Source organism: Hemiscyllium ocellatum, chromosome 7 (genome assembly GCF_020745735.1).
Source record: "Hemiscyllium ocellatum isolate sHemOce1 chromosome 7, sHemOce1.pat.X.cur, whole genome shotgun sequence".
NCBI lineage: Eukaryota > Metazoa > Chordata > Chondrichthyes > Orectolobiformes > Hemiscylliidae > Hemiscyllium > Hemiscyllium ocellatum.
Genome location: NC_083407.1, coordinates 111,132,269 through 111,155,517, shown reverse-complemented (window position 1 = coordinate 111,155,517; position 23,249 = coordinate 111,132,269). Strand labels below are relative to the sequence as shown.

The 23,249-nt window shown below is 42.6% G+C and overlaps 1 protein-coding gene across 1 annotated transcript in view; it reads right to left on the bottom strand.

Moving 5' to 3' along the window:
* LOC132817270 (receptor tyrosine-protein kinase erbB-4-like) overlaps window positions 1-23,249 on the bottom strand; it is a 956,628-nt gene that overhangs the window by 212,890 nt on the left and 720,489 nt on the right. The window contains exons 17-19 of the mRNA XM_060827652.1: window positions 19,224-19,356; window positions 15,727-15,849; window positions 15,315-15,413 (exon numbers count right to left, since the gene is read on the bottom strand). Of these exons, the coding sequence (XP_060683635.1) occupies window positions 15,315-15,413; window positions 15,727-15,849; window positions 19,224-19,356 (355 nt within the window). The remainder of the gene's footprint in view (window positions 1-15,314; window positions 15,414-15,726; window positions 15,850-19,223; window positions 19,357-23,249) is intronic.

Below are 23,249 nucleotides of genomic sequence, written 5' to 3'. Positions count from 1 at the left end.
CTGAACCAGAAAACAACAAAGAGACAAATCTCAGTAAAGGAAATTTCTTGTTGGACTGCATCTTTGAATCATTGATCCTCTGCTGCCTAATACATTCTCAGAATAGAAGCTCCCAAATTCACTGCTGAGCGTCCGCAAAGCGTAGAGAATATTCAACAGTGAATCCCTGATCCCGTACCCTGGTTTAGAAACATGATTGAAGCCATCAGAATACAGCCTGGTCTCTTTGTCAAGCCTTGCTTTCTCCCTGGCGTGTTTCAGAACTTTACTGCACAAATACAAATCGTTGTGTTTGTGGAGGGAGGGTTAAATTCAAGGACTTTACTCCATAATCTCAACTCTACCAAGTCACCTTGCTTTTGATCAGAAAGCTAAAACAGAAGGTGCTTATTTTCTGAGAAGATGTTTTCATGTCATGAAACCAAAGTCCTTTAATCCATAATGCAAATCTGGAATTTCATTTCTACACAAAGATTAAATCGCAACAATTTCAGAAAGTTTTCATACAATGATCCTGAAACGAAATAATCTGACAGCCCACTTAACACTTCACTGCATCTGTGTTTAACCTGAATAAACCCAACAGAACATAGACCGAAGGTCTATATCACATTTAAATGCAATGTATTCCCAAGTTCATTTATAATTAAAAGCTACTCTCCAGAGTTCTCCTCAGCTGGACATCTGTGACACTCACAATATTATTCACTGTTGCATTCCTGTCACTGATGCTTGCTCTAGTTAACTGTTTCACCGTCGTTTTTCTTTCTTACAACCTGCGTAGTTTGTTTCAATTCGTGAGATTGTCCAGTGTTGGCTGGGAGTGTATTTTTATGTCATTTTCTGCATGTGTGCTTGTTTGTGTTTATGTATTAGCGATTCTGCATGTATCTGTGTGTGTATATCAGCTTGTACATGTTTGTGCATCAGTTCCTATGCAAATTCTGTGTACTTTATCTTGAGCTTGAAATCAATACTGTTACCTGCTCATTGAAATGTTAATCTGAAGGATCACAGACTGGACGTTTGCACGTATGCTATCATATTGGACTGGTGTCTTCCCTCTCCTCATGTCAGAATCATATCAACTGTGATATTTAATTTATATCAATTTCATTCTAAAGACAGAGTGGCTATAAATGCTTGTGTGCATGTGTTTATATCACTTTAACTTCATATATATGTAACTGTTTATTCTGTAAAAACTGTCTTTTTTTATTTTTGTGCTTTTAAAATTGTGGACTGAAATGAGAAAGAACTGTATTAAAACCAGTGTTTTAAAGGATTGCTGTATGTTTTAAAAAGCAAGACACAAATAACAAGCATTTAAATAGCTGTTTAAACAGATAATAATTGAAGTGATTGTAGTTGAACTGGAACTGAAGAGTTCTGTATTCAGATGGAGCTTGGCGGGCAACAAAATGTTGATTGGTCTATGAACTAGTGACCAATTATTGATTTAGGTCTCTTTAACACAAAAGGACTAACTTCGACCACTATAAATCACAGTTTATAAATTGACCTTCAAAACTTTGAAAAATCCTTCCAAGAACAGGGATCATCCAATAAACTAAGTACAAAATATGAACAGCTCATGTTGGTACAAGAAGTCTCATTGCTGTTCATTTGTCACCATGGGCAGTCTGCTTTGTGTGATTGTCTTAAATTCCCATGCGTCTAGACAGCTAGGCATAGAGTTGAATTCATGATCCCTAGTTTCTGTTTAAAATTGAAAAATAATTCTTAATATGTCAACTTGAGCTGGGAAATCTGGAACAACTTTTAAGTCGAGTATTGTTGTAAACATGCATATATGAGTTGAAAATGGGGAAGGTTGGTCAACCTAAATGCTTGCTAGAGACCAAAGTGCTGGCAGGAGACTTGACAGGGTAGATGTGGAGAGTTGTTTCCCATTGTGGGACAGTCTAGGACCAGACGGCATGATCTCAGAAGAAGGCATTTAATACAGAGGTGAGGAAGAATTCTATTGGCACTGCAAGAAAGCAGTGATTTTTGACTAACACACGCCACAAAGTGCTGCAATTGAGATTGGGCAGCGAGGCAGTTGGAGATGGGGACATAACATCATGGGATCATTTACGTAGTCACCAATTCAAGGTCTGAAGGACAATGGAATATAATTGTGATCAAATACATTAAGGGCGGCACAGTGGCGCAAGGGCAGCACAGTATTACAGTGATCAGCACTTCAGCCTCACAGCACCAGGGGACCTGGGTTCAATTCCAGCTTTGGGTGACTGTGTGGAGTTTGCATGTTCTCCTCATGTCTACATAGGTTTCTACCGGGAGCTCTGGTTTTCCTCCCACTATCCAAAGGTGTGCAAGTTAGGTGGATTGGCCATGTTACATTGCCCTGCAGTGGATTAGACGTTATTCATGCACGGGTGTTTGGGATGGGGGGGGGGGCGGTGGGGTGTCAGGCTGGGATGCTGTTTAGTCGGTCAGTGCAGACTTGAAGGGCTGGATGGCTGGCCTCTATCTGTACTGTACGGGTTCTAAGATTGTTACTAAATTCTAAAATTCACGAGGTGAAAAATGGCTGATCCATTTTACCAATTCATAAGGAAATTCAGCTGCTCCTGTGCTGTCTTCCTTCCGCATTAACTGAGCATTATCCCTTCCATTTTCCAGCTCTCGATGAGGCATACAGAGAGCAGCTGCATGAAGAAGCCTGTCCCACATTTGTGATGAAAGAATCAAAGGCGACCTTGTTGAAACGTACAAAATTCTTAGCGTTTGTTTTCCCTTGTGAGACAGTCTAAGACCACAGGGCATAATCTCAGAAAAAAAACATTTAAGGCAGAGATGAGGAGGAATTTCTTGTCACAGGGGTTTTTGAATCTGTGGAATTCTTTACTGCAGAGAGCTGCTGAAGCTAGGTCATTAAGTATATTTAAAGCTGAGACAGATTATTAATCAGAAAGGGGATCAAGGGTTCATCAATGTGATGGGACCTCCAGGAATACATTCAAGAGAAGGTGGCAACTGCAAGGGGAATCCAATTGAGGAAGAACAGTGGCAACAAAGTGATTGTTGCTTAGACATCAAGAGTGAGGTAGTAGATTGAGTCTTGGAATTATTGGCTTCAGTCATGAATGGTCAATCATTGAGCACGTTGAAAATGGAAGTCGATAATTTCATGGACTCTGAGGAAAGGATGTGGGATGGGATCAGGCGACAGGGAGAGATCAAGGATTAGACGCGCTTGCATTGAACGGCAGGCTCGATGGGCAGGCGAAGGCCTGTTCCTGCTCTTTAGATTCTTATGGTGTTACCGTCTAAAATTTCAAAGGATGGCAGCGGTTGCTTGCCTTCTCACATCAGAGGCAGAGAATGGAGAAGGAGAAAGGGCTGGTTTTAAGGAAAGCTAAAGAAACGGACAGAATGAGGGAGGCTGGAGGCTGTATATCAATGAAGTGCCAGGCTGTTGCAAACTAGTTCCTTAACATAATGTTTCACATGAGACAAAAGTTTACACAGAGGGGTGGGCTTTGGTTTGGCTGCTTCCTGAGGGCAGTTTTGGGCTGGTCTTGAATTTTTAGTCATTTCGCAGATGTCTTCCTCATCCTTTCTCAAATTCGGCAGACAGGAATATTTGTACATTGCTCAAGTGTAAAACCACAGAAATGGGTGCAGGAAGCTTACTGGGGAGGGCAGGATTTCTCTAAAGTGACTTATCTGCCATGTCCTGAACTGAATGCGGAAGGAAGACAGCACAGGAGTAGCTGAATTTCCTTATGAATAGATAAAATGGATGAGCCATTTTTCACCTCGTGAATCTTAGAATTTAGTAACAATCTTAGAATCCGTACAGTACAGATAGAGGCCAGCCATCCAGCCCTTCAAGTCTGCACTGACCGACTAAACAGCATCCCAACCTGACACCCCACCGCCCCCCCCATCCCAAACACCCGTGCATGAATAACGTCTAATCCACTGCAGGGCAATGTAACATGGCCAATCCACCTAACCTGCACACCTTTGGATTGTGGGAGGAAAACCAGAGCTCCCGGTAGAAACCTATGTAGACATGAGGAGAACATGCAGGGTTGGAGGATTTGAGCTATAGGGAGAGGCTGAGAGGCTGGGGCTGTTTTCCCTGGAGCGTCGCAGGCTGAGGGGTGACCTTATAGAGGTTTACAAAATTATGAGGGGCATGGATAGGGTAAATAGGCAAAGTATTTTCCCTGGGTTCAGGGAGTCCAGAACTAGAGGGCATAGGTTTAGTGTGAGAGGGGAAAGATATGAAAGAGATCTACGGGGCAACTTTTTCACACAGAGGGTGGTGCGTGTATGGAATGAGCTGCCAGAGGAAGTGGTGGAGGCTGGTACAATTCCAACAGTTAAGAGGTATTTGGATGGGTATATGAGTAGGAAGGGTTTGGAGGAATATGGGGTGGGTGCTGACAGGTGGGACTATATTGGGTTGGGATATCTGGTCGGCATGGACGGGTTGGACCAAAAGGTTTGTTTCCATGCTGTACATCTCTATGACTCTAAGTGTTCTCAGGAAACCAACCTTCACATCCTCTTGCCCTTGAAACAAATGACAACTTTCAACCTCCTCTCTCACACTGCTACCTAATACACACGCATGATTTCCACCCAGCGGTCTTGCGGAGGAATGCCAGGAAACACAATTCTACGTTTGTCTGGCTCCATAATCACTTCTGTCTGCAAGTGGGTTGGGTTCAAGTTCCATCCCAGTAACCCGAGCACAAAATCTCGGCTGGCACTCATATGTAGGAATGCCTCACTGCAGTTATACAGGGCTTTGGTGAGACCACATCTGGAGTATTACCTGCAGTTTTGATCTCCCGACCTAACGCAGGCTATTATTGCCACGGAGGCAGTGAACGAAGGCTGATACTGGGGATGGCAGGACTGTCCTATAGGGAGACATGGGGCTATATTCTCCAGAGTTCAAAGGGATAAGTGGGGATCTGATTGAAACATAAAATTCTAAGAGGGATGGACAGACTAGATGTAGTGGGATGTTTCCCCTGGTTGCAGAATCTCAGGAACCAGTTAGAACTGAAGTGGTGATTGTTTTTTCACTCAAAAGGTAGAGAACGTGTGGAATTCTCTGCCACAGAAGGCTGTGGAATCCAAGTGACTGAATATATTCAAGAACGCAATATATTTATAAAAAGATATTAAATTCGGCATCAAGGGGGAAGGAGAGAAAATGGGAATATGGCATTTAGATCAGCCCATAATCATACTGAATGGTGGAGCAGGCTGGAAGAGCTGAAATGGCCTATTCCTGCTCCCTGTATCTACATTTTTCCTCCAGTGAATAGGTAGAAAAGATCCCACAGCAATATTGCATCGAGAGACAGGGATTGCTGCCCTGGGTCCTGGCCATGAACTGATTATCACAGTCCTGTTAATGCAGGAACTGAAGTTCTGAAGAAGGGTCGTTGGACCCGAAACAATGACTCTGCTTTCACATCATAGATGCTGCCAGACCTGTTGAGTTTCTCTAGCATTTTCTGCTTTTGTTTCAGATATCCAGCATTTGCAGTTTGCTGGGTGTATTTTTAATCACAGTCCTGTTTATGGAAGCTTAATCTCTGTGAATTGACTGCTACTTTTCCAACATTGCAATAGCAAAAAGTATTTGACTGACTGTAAATTGCTTTGGGACATCCTGAGGTGATTGAAAGGGATTATTAGATTAGATTACTTACAGTGTGGAAACAGGCGCTTCGGCCCACCAAGTCCACACCAACCCGCTGAAGCGCAACCCACCCATTCCCCTACATTTATCCCTTACCTAACACTACGGGCAATTGAGCATGGCCAATTCACCTAACCTGCACATCTTTGGACTGTGGAAGGAAACCAGAGCACCCGGTGGAAACCCATGCAGACACGGGGAGAACATGCAAACTCCACATAGTCAGTTGCCTGAGTCGGGAATTGAACCCGGGTCTCTGGCGCTGTGAGGCAGCAGTGCTAACCACTGTGCCACCGTGCCACCCACCAAAAATTATATCTTTGTCTTTCCTCCTTTTATTACATCCACTTATTCCAGGCGGTCTACCCTAATTTCAATGAGCATTTCTGATGGGTAGGGAGCTGTGTGGGGAATTAATGGAGCTGATACTCATCCTGGATTTGTCCAGATAAAACATTGCCTTGGCTGAGGGCTTTCGGACCTTCAATCCTTTGTGCATCATTTATCTACGCTAATCTTACAAACTCTCCTCCAGAGCACATCAAACCCCAATTTATATTTGTACTATCGAAGATGACTGGGGCAGCTGCATCTGTTAAAGCTAACTTGCCATCAATAGTAACTTTCCCAAATGTATACTATGCATGACTGATCTTGAATTATTGTGGAAATGCAAATAACTGCAAGAGACATACAGAAAACCCCTACTGTAACACAGGAACGGACATTCCCACCATGCAATCACATTACGGCTGATCTGTAGCTTATCTCTAATATAATCTTTATGCCATTGACTGCCAAACCCATCCATCTCAATTATAATTTAGTGTTATGGAAGAGAGAGCTCTCCAGTATTTTTTGACTGAAAAGGCAATTTCTGCTTTCACACATGAAGTCCTTCCCCTCACCACAGGCAGCAGTTTCTCTCAATTTTGATCCAACTATCCATGAATGGATGTGGACATTGTTTGGAAGGTTGGCATTTTGCCCATCCTTAATAGCCATGGTGAAAATGGGGAGGGAAAGGAGGTGGGGGTGGGGGTGGGGTGGTGGTGGTGAAGGTGATTTCATCCTTTTCAGGTGGGAATTCTATGATCAGTGAAGGAACGGTGATATATTTCCAAGTCAAGATGGTGAGTTTGCAGGTGGAGGCTGTTCCCATGTATTCACTACCCTGGTCCTTAGAGAGGGAAGTTGATGAGGCTTTGGAAGGTGCTGCTTCAGGAACTTTGGTGATTTTGTGAATAGATAATACAACTTACTACCACTGAGTGAAGTTTAAGGCGATGGATGGGGGACCAATCTAGTGGGCTACTTTGTTTTGCATAGTATCAATGTTTTCAGTGCAGATGAATTTGCTCTTGTCCAGCTAAGTGGCAGGTATTCCCCCATTACAATCCCAACTTGTGCCTTGTCGATGATGAAGAAGGTTTGGGCACTCTGCAGCCAAGTTACTCAGCACAGTGTCCAGCCCTACATGTAACCTGGCACCCAAGAGACTTCATGGGGTTCAGAGTCATTTTAAGGCCTCTCGTGGTCACTCCTGACTGTTTATCACTGTGTCATTACATCTGGTTGGTCTGTCCTGCCATTAGGAATGTACTCAGAAATGATGATGGTGGTGCCTGAGGCACTGGACGTAAGTTATCATTTGATGAGTAGGACTATATTAGGTTGTTGCTTGATCAAACAATGGGACAGCTCTCCCAATTTTGGCAGGTGTCCAGATGCTAGTAAGAACAAATCTGCAAATCTGTCTTTGTTATATCTAAATCCAATGCTAAGGTTGATGCCAGGTAGTCTGTCAAGACTCACTCTCATTATGCTGTCATTGTGGAGGCTGTGACACAGTCAGTAATGACCCCGGACTAGCGATCGGGAACCTTAGGGTAATGTTCTAGGATGTCGGTTCGAATCTCACCAAGGCAGATGATGAAATTTGAACTGAATGAAACTCTGGATTAAAAAAAACTCACAATTGTTGTAAAAACTCATTTGGATCACTAATGTCCTTTAGGGAAGGCAACAGAACAGTACAAGCCTTTCGGCACTCAATGTTGTGTTAACCTTTTATCATAACATAGTACCTTACACTTTATCATCTATGTGCCTATCCTAGAGTCGCTTCAATGTCCCTAATGTATCTGACTCTCCTACCACCACTGGCAGTGCATTCCACAAACCCACCACTCTCTGTGTAAAGAACCAACCTCTGACATCTCCCCTAAAACTTCCTCCAATCACCTTAAAATTATGCCGCGTCATGATAGCCATTTCCACTCTGTCTATCCACTCTATCTATGACTCTCATCATCTTGTAAACCTCTATCAAGTCACCTCTCATCCTTCTTCACTCCAGTGAGAAAAGCCCTAGCTCCCTCAACCTTTCTTCATAAGACACGCCCTCCAGTCCAGGCAGCATCCTGGTAAATCTCATCTGTACCCTCTCTAAAGTTTCCATACCCTTCTTGTAATGAGGGGACCAGAACTGAACCCAATATTTCAAGTGAGGTCTAACCAAGGTTTTATAGAGCAGCAGCAGCACGACAGTAAGGCTCTTTAACTCAATCCCCCTGCTAAAGAAAGCCAACACACCACACACCTTACACAAATTTTGAGGGATCTATGAAAGTGGATCCCTAGATCCCTCTGTTCCTTTAGACTGCAAAGAATCCTGCCTTTAACCTGTCATTCTGACCTGGTCTGGCTAACATGTGACCCCAGATCCATAGCAATGGAGTTGACCCTTAACTACGATAGAATCCTTACAGTGTGGAAGCAGACCTTTTAGCCCATTGAGTTCGCACCAACCCTCCAAACAGCATCTCGACCAGACCCACCCACCTCCCCTATCCCTGGGCAAGCCTGGATACTGTGGGCTATTTAGCATAGCCAATCTACCTAACCTGTCACAGAGGCATGGAGCTGACAGCATGGAAATAGACTCTTCGGTCCAACTTGTCCATGCTAACCTAAATTAATCCCGTCCCATTTGCTAGCATTTGGCTCATATCCCTCTAAACCCTTCCTAATCATGTACCCATCTAGATGCCTTTTAAATGCTGTATCTGCACCAGCCCCCACTATTTCCTCTGGCAGCACATTCCATATACGCACCATCTTCTTTGTGGAAAATGTCGGCCCTCATGTCCCTCTTAAGTCTTTCTCCTGTCACTTTAAATTCATGGCCCCTAGTTTTGGAATTCCCCCATCCTGAGGAAAAGACCTCGACTATTCATCCTATCCATGTCCTTTCTTGATTTTATAAACATTTATAAAGTCACCCCTCAGCCTCCGATGCTCCAGGGAAAACAGCCCCAGACTAATCAACCTCTCCTTATAGCTCAAATCCTCCAATCCAGGCTAAAAATCACACAACACGAGGTTATAGTCCAACTGGTTTAATTAGAAACACACTAGCTTTTGGAGCAACTCTCCTTCATCACATCATCTATCACCTGATGAAGGAATGGCGCTCCGAAAGCTAGTGTGCTTCCAATTAAACCTGTTGGACTATAACCTGGTGTTGTGTGATTTTTAACTTTGTACACCCCAGTCCAACACCAGCATCTCCAAATCATGACTCCAATCCTAGCAACATCCTTGTAGGTCTTTTCTGAACCCTTTCAAGTTTGACAATATCCTTCCTATAGGAGGGAGACCAGAATTGAATGCAGAAGAGGTTGTTTTTTTCTATAACGCGATGATTGTGCTCTTGTACAAGCCCACACTATCAAAAAATCATGCTTTAGAAACAGCACTTAAAGTGTTAGTGATGTAATTGCGTTACAGCCAACATAACGTTTTAAAAGTTTGTGCTTTGTCCCCAGTTCAGTTAATCATATTATAGTGAAGTCACGTTAATGAAACATGCGTTATAGCAGAACAACCTATACTCCAAAAGAGGCCTAACCAATGTCCTGAGATCACAGCGGGCCAGGCAGCATCCATGGAGAGAGAGAGAGAGCAAGCTAACATTTCGAGTCTAGATGATTCACCAGTGCTCATCTAGACTCAAAACATTAGCTTGCTCTCTCTCAATTGATGCTGCTAGACCCACCGAGATCTCCAGCATTCGTTGTTTTCTGTGGAGATTCCAGCATCTGCAGCAATTTGCTCCTAACCAATACCCTGCAGAGCTGCAACACTACCTCCTAACTCCTACACTCAACACTTTGACCAACACCGTCGGACTGTGGGATGAAACCCACGCAGACACGGGGAGAATGTGCCAACCCCACACAGACAGTCGCCCCAAGGTGGAATCGAACCTGGGATCCCTGATGCTGCAAGTGCTAACCACTGAGCCACCATACCACCCTCAATCCTTGGGTATTTAGGGATGGTCAATAAATGTTGTTCAGTCAGTGGCACCTACATCCCATGAGCAAGTTTAAAAAAAAAAGTTTTTGATTTGGTACAACTGAGCAGTTTATAAACTTGAATAAAATTGACAAACACATTGCTACGTCTGGATCAGGGAACCCAGATCAAGTCAGGGTGGCTGGTTTCTTTTCCTAAAGGGAACTGGTGAAGTATATGGATTTTTTAAAACAATTCAATAGGTTTATGGTCACTAATACTAGCAGGAGCCTTTTATTCCAAACTTATTTAATTGAAGTTAAATTCCCATCTTACCATCGTGACACACAAATCTGTCCCTCCAGGTCATAAATCCTGCTCTCTGGATTAATCCTTCAGTCACCTCACCATTTTGCAACGGTTCCCACATAAAATCAAATCTTTAAGTCACTTTTAACATCTCCATTCAATTTCTCTTTAATCTTTTATACTCAGGGGAGTACAAAGCTAATGCTATGTAAGCTTTCCTCATAATAAACCTTTCCAACCCCGTTCCCTTCTGATGAATCTACGATGCATATTTTTCAAATCCAAAATAACCTGTCGAAGGTGTGGAGTCTCAAATGGAACATATTACAACAGACCACAATTTATCGAAAGCATGTCAGTTTTTAAACTGAAGTGCAAGCTGTGAAGAATCTAATGTATTCTTTCTAAGGCAAGACAAAGAAAATAAATAATAGCAAGAGTTGCTTTCAATCAGCAGCCTCCAAGTGTTTAATTCCTCCCAAGGCGGCATTTCCACTTTCTCAGCTGCTGACTATTATTACCCCTGTTTCTTTTGATGTTATTGTCACCAGCTGACCATAATCTATCAGCCTCATGCAGCACAATAAGCATTTTGGAGCTCGAGGTATCTTAAACACTTTGACAAGTGGCTGACAAAGCTATTTCTGGAGCTGGGAACACCTTCTGGTAAGCAAAGGAATTCCACTTAACCACCTGCTCACAGCAGTGCGCTATCACTCTGCATTCCCAACTGTTTGCCCTGCCCTGTCAGTCCACCCTGATAAGACCAGAAGATGCAGGAGCAAAGGTAAAAGCAGATGGGCAACACAATGGCTCAGTGGTTAGCACTACTGCCTCACAGCACCAGGGACCCGGGTTCAATTCCAGCCTCGGGCGACTGACTGTATGGAGTCTGCACGTTCTCCCTGTGTCTGTGTGGGTTTCCTCCGGGTGCTCCGGTTTCCTCTCACAGTCCAAAAGTGTGCAGGTCAGGTGAATTGGCCGTGCTAAATTACCCGTAGTCCACATGGATGTGTATTTTAGGTGCATTAATCAGGAGTAAATGTAGGGTAAGGGAATGGGTGTGGATGGGCTACTCTTCAGAGAGTCAGTGTGGACTTGATGGACTGAAGGGCCTGTTTCTACACTGTAGGGATCCTAGAAAGTAGACTATTCAGCCCATCAAATCTGTTCCCCCATTCAGAAAATCAGCTAATCCTCAGCCTGATGCATTAAACTCTGGCATTCTAACAACTGCTTCTGACCAAAGCAGCCCATCTCCCTGCAAAAACCTGGGAGACATGGGCAGATGCTTAGTGCCAAGGTAGGTGCACCATCTCACTTATACGTGCGCTCATCTACCCTAAAACAGACTCATGTGGCCTCTGTCTGAGGCACCGACCCCTCTACTATTTTGTAGTAAATCTACTTGTGGAGGTCTTTTCTCAAATGCTTTCCAGAAATGTAATGCAACAGCGTAAGGCCACTAGGAAACCACTTGGGACCTAATTCTCCAAGCGAAATCCAAACAGGTTGATCAGACAGGACCTACACCTTCTGCCTCTATATCTGCAATACTTATTGATGTAGACATTCTTCAAGTGTGCATTTGATAACTGATGCAATTGATTGGAACCACCCTCGCATCCATGACATTTTTATGATGATTCTCAGTGCCTCATCAACTCTCCTGGGCCTCCTTAAAATTCTAGAGTAGACACCATCTAACCCGGTGGATTTGTTTGCTGTGAGTCATTTTAGCCTAATAAAGACTTCCACTTCAATTATAAACAAATTCATTAATTTGATAATCCTGCTTGTGTTTCCTCTTATGCCTATCAGGCCCAAGTAATAGAACATCACAGAATCCCTACAGTAAACATAAACAGGAGTAGGCCATTCGGCCTTCAAACCTGCTGATCACCCAACTCAGTACTGTATTCTGTTTCCATTTTCTCCACATGCCCTTGGATCCCATTAACCCCAAGGACTATATCTATCTCCTTCATAGAAATATTCCATGTTTTTGCCTCAACTGCTTTCCAGCACATAGAATCCCACATCTGACAATAACCTTTGACAGGTAGTTCGGAGTGTTCAAGTGAGCTTGATAGCAATGTCTTAATGCGTTTCTTCCACACACTTATGTCTGCTTTTAACAATTCCAAAAGGTTCTTTTTTGGACAGCCACTTTTCGAATCAAGTGTAGCTAATCTTCCCCAAGGCTGTCCCAAAACTATATCCAAAGAGATACGGTATCCAAAGCAACGTACCAAAGTTTGGATCTGCTCTTACCAGGTCTACTTTGCACACTTTCAGTTTCCCATTTCAAAACTACCAAACTTTCAATGGAGGCCGCTGATGAATTGAATGGACAGTTTCTCTTTGGACACAATTATCCAAAAATCTCAACACACTCCCACCCCAATAAAAATGGGAGAGGCTTCCTAATTCTAGGTTTATTACCCATATTTGACAATGACATAGCTCTCCGTTGTGGTGAAAATGCAACCCTTGCTCCTTGGCCTCTTTTCCTTCAACAGACATTCCTGAATGAAGTGGCGCTGCCATAAGGACAGATTAAGCAGGTTGAGCCTATGTCCTTTGAAGTTCAGAAGAATGAGAGACAAAGTTATTAAAGTTCACAGGATTCTGACGGGGCTGACAAATGAGGTACTGAAGAAACCAAAGTATAATACTGCAGATGCTGGAAACTGAAAGAAAAAACAGGAAATGTTGAAAAAACTCAGCAAGTCAGGTTCCATATGTGCAGAGAAACTGCAATGATGTGTCAAACCTTTTTACCTTTCATCAGATGCTGCCTGGCTGTTTTCTCTGTCTGAAGAATTTGGAACAAGAGGATACAAGCTTGAATTTTCAGGGAGTTAGAGAGGATCTCTGTTGAATAAGCCCTGATTACAAAGGTCCTGCCCATCAACCTTTGTTTCGTGTGTAACGTGCCAATTCTGTTGAGCTAAATTTCTAGACCTAGGATATTTAACATTGCCCTGTAATTCTTCCCCTTTTAAATATGAATCCTACATCATCGTTATTTAGTGCATAACAAAAACAAGCTCCTCAGCTCCCCTCTAGATAAACCATTCTGAATCTGTGTCCTTTGGTTAATGACCTTCCTGTTACCTGCCATTTTCAGTCAGTCCAATTTTGGATTGTTTTTACTAAACTTGACAATGCGAGGACAGGTTAAGAAGAGGTCTCAGTTGGCAGTTTTCTTGCCTTCAAGTGGCAAGTTTTTAAATTCAAGTCCCTGTCTAGGGCTTGAATGCATTGATCTAGGCATTGATTAAGGGGTGGTAGGTATAGGACAGATGTTAGGGGTTTAGATTCTTTACTCAGCGAGTCAAGAGTTCATGGAATGCCCTGCCAGTAGCAGTGGTGGACTCTCCCTCTTTATGGGCATTTAAACGGGCATTGGATAGGCATATGAAGGAAAGTGGGCTAGTGTAGGTTAGGTGGACTTGGATCGGCACAACATCGAGGACCTGTACTGCGCTGTATTTTTCTATGTTCTATGTTCTATGTTCTAGGCTGGCAGGTGCAGCACTGAGACAGCACAACAGTGTTGGAGGAGTTATCTTTTAGAAGAGAAATTAAACTAAGGCTCCGTTTGCCCTCTCAGGTGGATATCAAAGATTCCATGGCACTATTCTGAAGAAGCGTAGGGCACTTACCCCTGGGGCTCTGGCCACTCTATACATTATGTCACCAGTAGCTCAGTTTAAGGGTATGGCCCAATAGACTATGAATCGAGAAACTCAGCTAAGGTCCTGGGGACCCAGGTTCAAATCCAGCTGTTACAGAGGAAAACCCATCTGGTTCATTAATGCCTTTTAGGGAAGGAAACTGCCATCCTTACCTGGTCAGGCCTACACGTGACTCCAGATCCACAGTAATGTGGTTGACTTTTAACTGCCATCAGGGCAATTCGGGATGTGCAATAAATGCTGGCCTAGTCAGAGATGCCCACTTCCCATGAGTGAATAATAAGAAGTTTCACACGAAGAAATTACCCTGGTCATTATCAGTTTGTTGTCTATGGACAAACTAACTGCAGTGTTCCATACATCACTATAAAGTACTTCACTGGTTGTAAAGTATTTGGAGGTGTCTGGCGATTTGAAAAATGGATTATAAATGAAAGCTTTTCATTTTAAGATTTTTTTCATGTTGTCATGATACACAGAGCCACAGTCTACTGCTCATCTGTCTGCATTTGCTTGCAACTCTTGTACTATTGTGGAGCTTATATAATACAACATGATGCATTGGGATATGTCCGATATATGTATTAAACTATACCATATATGTCACCTGAAGCTCTCATTGCACTAGCAGAGCCACTTATTGCTGAAACATTAATTGATTTAGCGATGGATTAGCAAATAATAAAACCACCTCCCTCATACACCATACTGCCAAATAAAAAGATGCAGTATTGATTTGCAAAACATTTACTCTTTAATGACAGAAAATTTGATGGAGCTAAAATTATATCTAGATAGTTACTGCTAATTGAACATTTTGTTAATGGTGTCTGATTACACACACTGCCCAGATGTAATGCAATCGAGACTAGGTGAAGCATAGTGCTGTCTTTTTCTCTCTTCTGTTGTATTGTAAATTCAGCTGCCGTCTTTGAATAGATTTCACATTAACGCAATGTTGTCGTGCTTAGTTTAATTACACCTTTACCAAGCTAACTGTGAAAGCTGTATCACCCGATTATATTCATTAGTAATACATTATCCTTAGTTCGGAGCTGCTACTACAATGATGTGACTGGTGCCTGTGTGTGGCGCGGCTCCGTTTGCTACCAATGGCACTTTAATCATTTTTAACTAGGAGTTAAATGAACCTCCAGCTAAGTACTCCAACTTCATTTGAAACACCTCATTCTTCAGTTTCATTGACACCTCCAGCAGAATCAATAACTGTCACCTCCCTCGTTTCCATGATTGTACTCACAAAATTAATCAGGAGCAACAAGCTGTCAACTTACGTCCATGAATTCTACATTCGCCTTGGGACCTGTTCTCTCACGGAGGATCTTAATGGCCACAGGAATCTTCACCGTCTCTCCCTCTGGTACCCAAATGCCCTGAGGAAGATGGAATACATCATCTCAGAGAACTCCTCAGCACAAACAAACTGCTCTCATCATAAACGGCTCGAGCTCAGGGAGTCTCTCTTTACTTCAGAACTCAGCGACAACGGGGAAAATTCCACAAGGGGAACCAGATTGGTGAACATTAAGGGGATATGGCTGCACACGTGGTTCTTAGGTCTTAAATCATAATTTCAGGAGGCAGCTGAGGCGAAGGAAATTGCAAAGGTCTCAAGAGACTGTTAACACTAACAGACAGGAGTTAATGCTCTGAGTTATTATGACAAACCAGCTCTGCACTACTCACTTTGTAGACTGTCCCAAAAGCACCAGAACCCAGAATCTTGATTCGTTTCAGTTCCGTCTCCTTGAGGATCCGAAGCTGCGCCTGATTAGGTGCAGCACCACTAGGGGTGAGAGGTTCCACCAACTGATGACAAAAACAAAGGGAGAACAGAAATGACTTGATGGAGTATGGACCACAGAGTAAAAAATGAGGTCTGCAGATGCTGGAGATCACAGCTGCAAATGTGTTGCTGGTCAAAGCACAGCAGGTTAGGCAGCATCTCAGGAATAGAGAATTCGACGTTTCGAGCATGCTCGAAACGTCGAATTCTCTATTCCTGAGATGCTGCCTAACCTGCTGTGCTTTGACCAGCAACACATTTGCAGGAGTATGGACCACATTCAACAATGCTGTCCTCTGGAACTTTAATTCTAATCTTGCACTGGCCAATGTGATTTGACTTTGATTTGTCGGTATTGAAACCTCAATTTAACAGTAGGAAATAATATTGACAAATGGCAGCTTTGTCTGTTCTAAGGCTGATTACCAGAGCGCTCCCAGCATAATTCCACACCGCAGTGAGGCTAACTTGCCTGTATATTGTGCTAATAATGCAGAATGCAAAAACAGAAAGCTTCCAAGATGTTGGAAATAAATGCATTATAATCTTGAAAAGGAAAGCACTCCTGATCTTTAAAAACACAGCCATGTTTGCCTGGTCAGGTAGTCATGGATTGACATTTTGGTCTGCATGGACCAGTTTGGACCGAAGGGCCTGTCTCTGTGCTGTAGGACTCTATGATTCTCTTAAAGGCAGGGATATAGTTGCAGAATCAAATGGGGAGGGAATGTCAGAGAGTGGGACAGGGTTGGGAGTTGGTGGGAGTGATGCTCAGGACAGTGCAGGTTGTGACACTGGGCAACTGAAGGTATGGCTGTCAAATGTGGAGTGCAGGTAAGGAGAATGTTGGAAGCAACTTCTTTGGGTTGTAATGTTGCAGGACAACAGAGATGAGGGGGGGGGGGGTAATTCAGGGGCAAAAGCAAACCTAAACTCATTTGAATTCAGTAACCTTTCGACAACATCAGCAGAATTCTCAATCACAAAACTACCCAAATAGGATTGACGATGGGCACAAAACCATCTGAAATAAAACAAAATATGCAGCATCTGTGGAGACAGAAATAGAGTTAATGTTTCGGTTCTGCGACCTTATATCAGAATTGGCTAAAGTTCAAAATCTAATAAGTTTGGAGCAAGTGGAAGAGGGGCAGGTGGGGAAAATGGACGATCTGTCACAGGGCGGAAGGCAGGAGCAATACAACGATAAATCGCTTGATGGTGCAAGGCCAAATGGAATAACAATAGGACAATAATAAAGAAATCAAAGTAAGTGGAGGTATGAATGGTAGATCATGGTAAGATGGACGAAAGTAAATAACAAAGAAAAACAAAAGCAACATTTTTCAATACTGAGGAAAATGAAACAAAACCGAATTACAATTTAAGATTGTATAGGGTTTGGATAGGAAGGGATCACTAACAATGCAGAATGAGCTAGCCAGTACAGATGAAGTGTTCCTGCAGGCACACATTGGCAGAAGTTGAGAGCACAGGGGCTGATGAGGCAGTCATGTAATTGAAGAATGTTTTTCAGGGCTGGAGTCTTCTGGACCCAAGTAGGATAAGAGCAGGGGAAGACGGACTGAACCTGATTCGTCTATTGAGCGTCCAGTAATTTGATAAAACTGAGATTGTAATGTTTGTTTTGAGCTGGTTCTGGTAATTTTGTCTGCAAGGGATTACTCGGGTGGGCAACATTGTCTGGTTTTATCTTTCAGGCATTTCATTCAAAAAGCAAATCCAGCTTCCTGCAGGAAGATGACAAACATGAAGTGGGATGTAAGGACGTTTAGTCAAAGTAAGCTTAAATGGGCTTTTACTTAACAGTGCTTGATTTCCATTTCTAGGGATGGGTAACAAAGATGTCTTCGAAGAGATGGGATGGGAAGAGTTGAAAATTGACTTTTTGATGAAATTTCAGTGTGGGAGCAAGAAACAATCCTGGTACTGTCACTGGAAAAGTAGGTGAGAGAGGGTGCCTGAAAAGGACTGGAAAATAAAGTACGTTCCACATTTCTCATGAGGGTAGCCATAACAACACCTTCATTTGGAGGATGTGTTTGGAGTTAAGTCAGATATTACTCAATGTAAGAATATGTTCAGTCCAGTATAGCAGAATGATAGTGGAAGGAGACTGAATGGGCCTCTGTTAATGGATGAAATAGAAGTGTACAGACATAGGGTATCATGAAGAAGAGAGGACTGTTTGGGACAAGAAAATAGAAACTATTAAAGAGTCAGAGAGTTTTGGGAGAGCAACAGATATGGGCAGGAAGAGACTGTCTGTACAAGGTGGATTAATGGTTGTTGTTTATGGTCTTAGCATTTACACCACTATAGTATTATAATACTATATAATTACACTACTGTAACGTGTCTTTCTGAATAGGTGTAATCTCCTGCTCACCACACTACCTTGCCTTACTAATGAAGCTGTTGTGTCCTGACTGGGATGACAAAGACAATGGTTAAAATGAATTCCTTGTTGGTTAAGATGCACATTGGCACAGTGGTTAGCACTGCTGCCTCACAGCGCCAGAGACCCAGGTTCAATTCCCGCCTCAGGCGACTGACTGTGTGGAGTTTGCACATTCCCCCCGTGTCTGCGTGGGGTTGCTCCAGTTTCCTCCCACAGTCCAAAAATGTGCAGGTTAGGTGAATTGGCCATGCTAAATTGCCTGTAGTGTCAGGTGAAGGGATAAATGTAGGGGAATGGGTCTGGGTGGGTGGTGGATCGGTGTGGACTTGTTGGGCCCGAGGGCCTGTTTCCACACTGTAAGTAATCTAATCTAATCCTACATTGACGTATGAGTAATCTGGGTACATACCTACGTTCTTCAATAACCATGTGCCAAGTTCTGAATCTGGGATGGACATGAGAAGGAAGTGCTGTTGAACACTCATACTCTACACTATCAAGTTAGCCTTGACAGAAATAGGATGCATTAATGTCCCAAACAACCAGTGAGCAAGGAACCTGACTGCTTCCTAATTACCTGATGGCCACTTTGCTGTTTACAAAGAATCTACTTCAAATCCGAGGTTTATAAACTGCAAGGATCTAGGGCTTTGACTGCTACTAGACCAGAATATCCACTACACAACTCATTCCAAATTTAGATTCTGCTGAAATGACAAACACAGCCTGGAGATGATGGCTCAACAATAAGGGACGGGATGAAAGACATATCTGATGAGAAACCAAAGTGAACATTCCCAGTGTCAAAACCAATGTAAGGATTTCCACAGGCCCTGGGAAAGCTCATTTTAGGATATCATTATCTAGCACTGCCATTCGGTTTTGGGCTGCATTTTGAACATTTACAGCTTCCACTTATAAAAACGAAACAACTTGAGCCAAATTGATCCTGTACTCCTTGTATTTTATTTTTACCTCAGTTTCCAAAAACCGGCGCATGGCCCGTTTCTTCTTGATGCGTTTCCTCCTCACGTAGACAGCAAACACCAGAGCCAGAATGACCACGATGAAGAGGCCGCCAATTACACCAGCTGCAATCAGAGGAGTCCTGCCAATCCAAATGACAGAATGGGGGAACAGCAAGGGTCAACGGGGGGCAGTAATGGGTGAGCGGAAACACACGGTTGAAACTTTCATCAAAAAAAGGCGCATCCAGTCACCCTCAACCAGTCACACTCAGCCAAATACAGAGAACAAACTGCGTTAAGGAGCCTGGCGATACTGGATGGAAACATCCTGAGGGACTCCATGATCAATGCTGTGCATAGCCATTGGGCAGCATTAGACTTCCCGGCACATATTTTCATCTGGGATGTGATAATCAGCTTATTAATGTGTTTGACCACATTAAAAATCTAGCAAATGCCAGCTGGCGCAGTCTAATTCCATTTATCTGTCATAGAACATAGTGCACAGCTCTACTTGTTAACCTTTGATCATGTCCCCACTTCATGGCTGAATTCTATTGTTCCATCAAAAGGCAAATTTACACATGCACAGACAGTTAGTATTGAAGGTAGCAAAACTTTGATTATCAAGGTTGTCGGTTAGCAGGACTGGAGGGAAACGTTAGATTGGCTGCAAGACTTAAAAACCTTTTTGTTTTCACATTTATGACGAAACTGGGTTTTTAAAGGTTGCCAAAGGAGGAGATAGAGAAAGCAGCACGGAGCATATTCCTGCCTTAACGAATGGACGAAAATTATAAATGAATGCTTGAACGCTTCCAGAAAAAGTCTTCCTTTGATCTGAGAAGCCCCTTGAGGAATCTAGGTGAGGTAGACGAGGCACGGCTGGTGTGAATCCAGGCTGTGAAGGAATGCACTACCTCCAATCATGCAAATCTCACTTGCTCAGCGAGACAAGTTCATCAGCTTCTGTTATAGTTAGAAATATCCATCATTGTAGTCCACTTTTATTACCAGAGGGGGCAAAAAGGAATGGATCCAAACTCAGACAACAGAAGGAGTAATGACCAAAGGCTCCTCTTACAAATAATGTGTCAACAAAGAGAAGTCTAAAAATAATTAGATTAGAAACCAAAATCAAATCAGTGCCTTACTTCACATTTCAAACTACATTTATCGACAGCCTTGAGGAAATTCCTTCAGATTTGACCTGTTTTCTTTATATGACGCAGTGATAGAGCAGGGTACACAGATGAGCAGTGGATCCAATTTTCATTCGGCTCCCATCTGGAAGGTAGCAGGAAGAGGGAGCTTCAAGCAGCTAACTGTGATACTGTTACCATCAGAGACTGAGGGCAGGCCCAAGGATGTCCACCAAGAGCAAATGCAGCATCATAGGTAATCCATTTTTAAAACCTTTTGGTGCCATTTATAGGGATTTTATGATGAACACACCAATGTGCAATAGAAATGGGCATTATTACACAGTTATTGAACATTTGGTGAGTTCATGTTTCTCAGGTAAACCTATGCCTTTTACCCTTTATGCTTGGGCGGGCAAGAAGTGTAAAAATATCTGAGGTACACAGGGAATACATTATATGGAGGGTCTTGAAGAGGATTACCAACAGTCAGGTCTGTCTGGACAGCAAATTAATAATAGATTGGCTCGTCTGGACAGAGGATCAATAATAATCGGGTCTGTCGAGACAGAGGGTCAATAATAGATTTGGTCTGTGCAAACAGACGGTCAATAACAGACTGGTCTATCTGGACAGAGCAAGAATAATAAACCGGCGAGTGTTGCTGAAAAGGACAGAGTTTGTCGATGCTTTTTGTCTTACACTCATCAGGACAATTAGCAAGAAATCCATAGCAAGAGGAAAATCATCATTCCTACCTCAAAACAGGAGACTGCTGGTTACTTGGACAGTGATCTTTGATTGGTCATGCTGTTGCCATGGAGAATGCACTTGAAAATGCTGATTGGCAGTTAATGCTAAGCTGTGTTTAAATTTTAAACCAGCTAGGTTGACTTTGTTGAATCAAGGCATTGCAATCCATCAGTCAATGGCTGCCACCTATGTTGTTAGTTGAAACATGAATAGTGTATGTACATAATCTCTATGTCTGTACAGAACAGGGCGCAGGGTATTAGTGTGTATATCTTCCAGTGATGTGTGAGTCTGACAACTTTAAACTCATTGTTGGTGTAATACTTTGCTCAATCAGGATGGCCCAGTGAACGTTGCAGAAGCATATATAAAGTTGAGTACTTTGCAAGTTTGGACAGTCAATAGCCTGCTTGTTACAAAAAGCCAAAGGGATATTATGTTTGATACAATCTGTCACACTTTCAGACATCACAATAAAATTGAAATGCATATACCACACTACTCATTAGTGTGATAGATAGAATGACGTTTTGACTTAAAGGCAAGAGTGAAAAGTCTTTCAGAGGTTTGAGCAGCAAACTTCTGAAATACCTTTCATCTGAAGTAGATTGGGCAATTTTCAGGAATAGGAGTGATCACTTTAGGACCTTTCTGATCTGGGTAGCCATTATTCACCAGGATGGTTTTGAGAAGTACCCTATTTCAGCATCCAGCTTGCACAGGGATAAAGAGTCACAGACCCTATCTACATGGTTGCTGGTAAGACCAATCATAAACCAAGTGGAACTGTAAGAATTCTGACCTGTATTCTGACCAGTGATTGGTAGGTTTGCAGTAAACAGTTGAAGATATGCTTTGTCCGATATCTCACTGCCAGCTTAATGCTGAAATAAAGGGTAGCACAACCAATTTCCTGATTAATGACTATCCTGATCAAATTATTACTTGCTGTACATTGCATAAACTCATCAAAGGCCCTCTTCATCCTACTTCTAATAATACTCAGGATTTACTTTTAGACTTATCTTTATGGAAGAGGAATGCCTATCTGGACAGATGATCAATAATAGACTGGTCTGTCTAGACAGAGCGTCAATAATGGCCTGGTCTGAATAGGGAGAGTATCAATTATAGACTGATCTGTCTAGTCAGAGAATCAATAATAGAAATGTCTGTCTGGACAAAGGATCAATAATAGGCTGGTCTGTCTAGACAGAGGATCAATAATAGACTGCTCTGTCTGTACAAAGGATCAATAATGGACTGGTCTGTCTGGACCTGCTGCACTGTTCCAGCAACACATATGTAAGCTCTGATCCCCAGCATCTGCAGTCCTCACTTTCTCCTCAATAATAATGTTCTCCATGTAGCTTGTTCCTAATGGTTGGGAATCTCCAACAGAATGCCTGTTATCACTGTTTTCACAGCAACTGTAAGTGACAATGCACATTACCATGTCATATTTCCTGGCACATAGCTGCAATTACTGTGACAAATATTTGATGTTTTAATGAGCCTCCACTAAAGAGGTTTACGATTAATCTGGTAAGCTGTGTGCATTTCCATGCTTGTCACAGAGACATGCTTGTTACTAGTTTATTATTTGGATAATTATGAACATCTATCTAATTCCTCGCTTCTCTTCTGGTGTCACTGGTGCTCCGTTCTCCAACCCCCAGGTCCAGGTGACCAATGTTTACCTTTCTAGATTGTCATACTTAGCCAGTGAATAGGAGTTGGATGAGGCATACTAATTCTACGGGATTGCCCACATTCCCCAGGTATTAATGATCATTGTCTCGATCATTGCTTAGGGAAACCCTTCAGCAAAGAAATGGCACAAGGGAATTTTAAAAGAAATACATGTCATTTTTTAATGATTTTTGAACAATTTATTTTCCCATGGTTATAAAAATGTTGGTCACGGGAAAATGGAAAATTTGCCTCTTTTCACCAAAAGTTTTTAACTGGCTGTCATATAAGATGGGCAACCAATGACAAAGAGTTTGAAAATGCGTCATTGCAGGCAACAAATTGTTAATGGATTCAAACAGAATCCAATTCAGTAACTCGGAGGTGAGGGATTTATTTGAAGAGTGAGTTTCCGTGAGGTGGGCAAATTCACATCCAGAATGTTA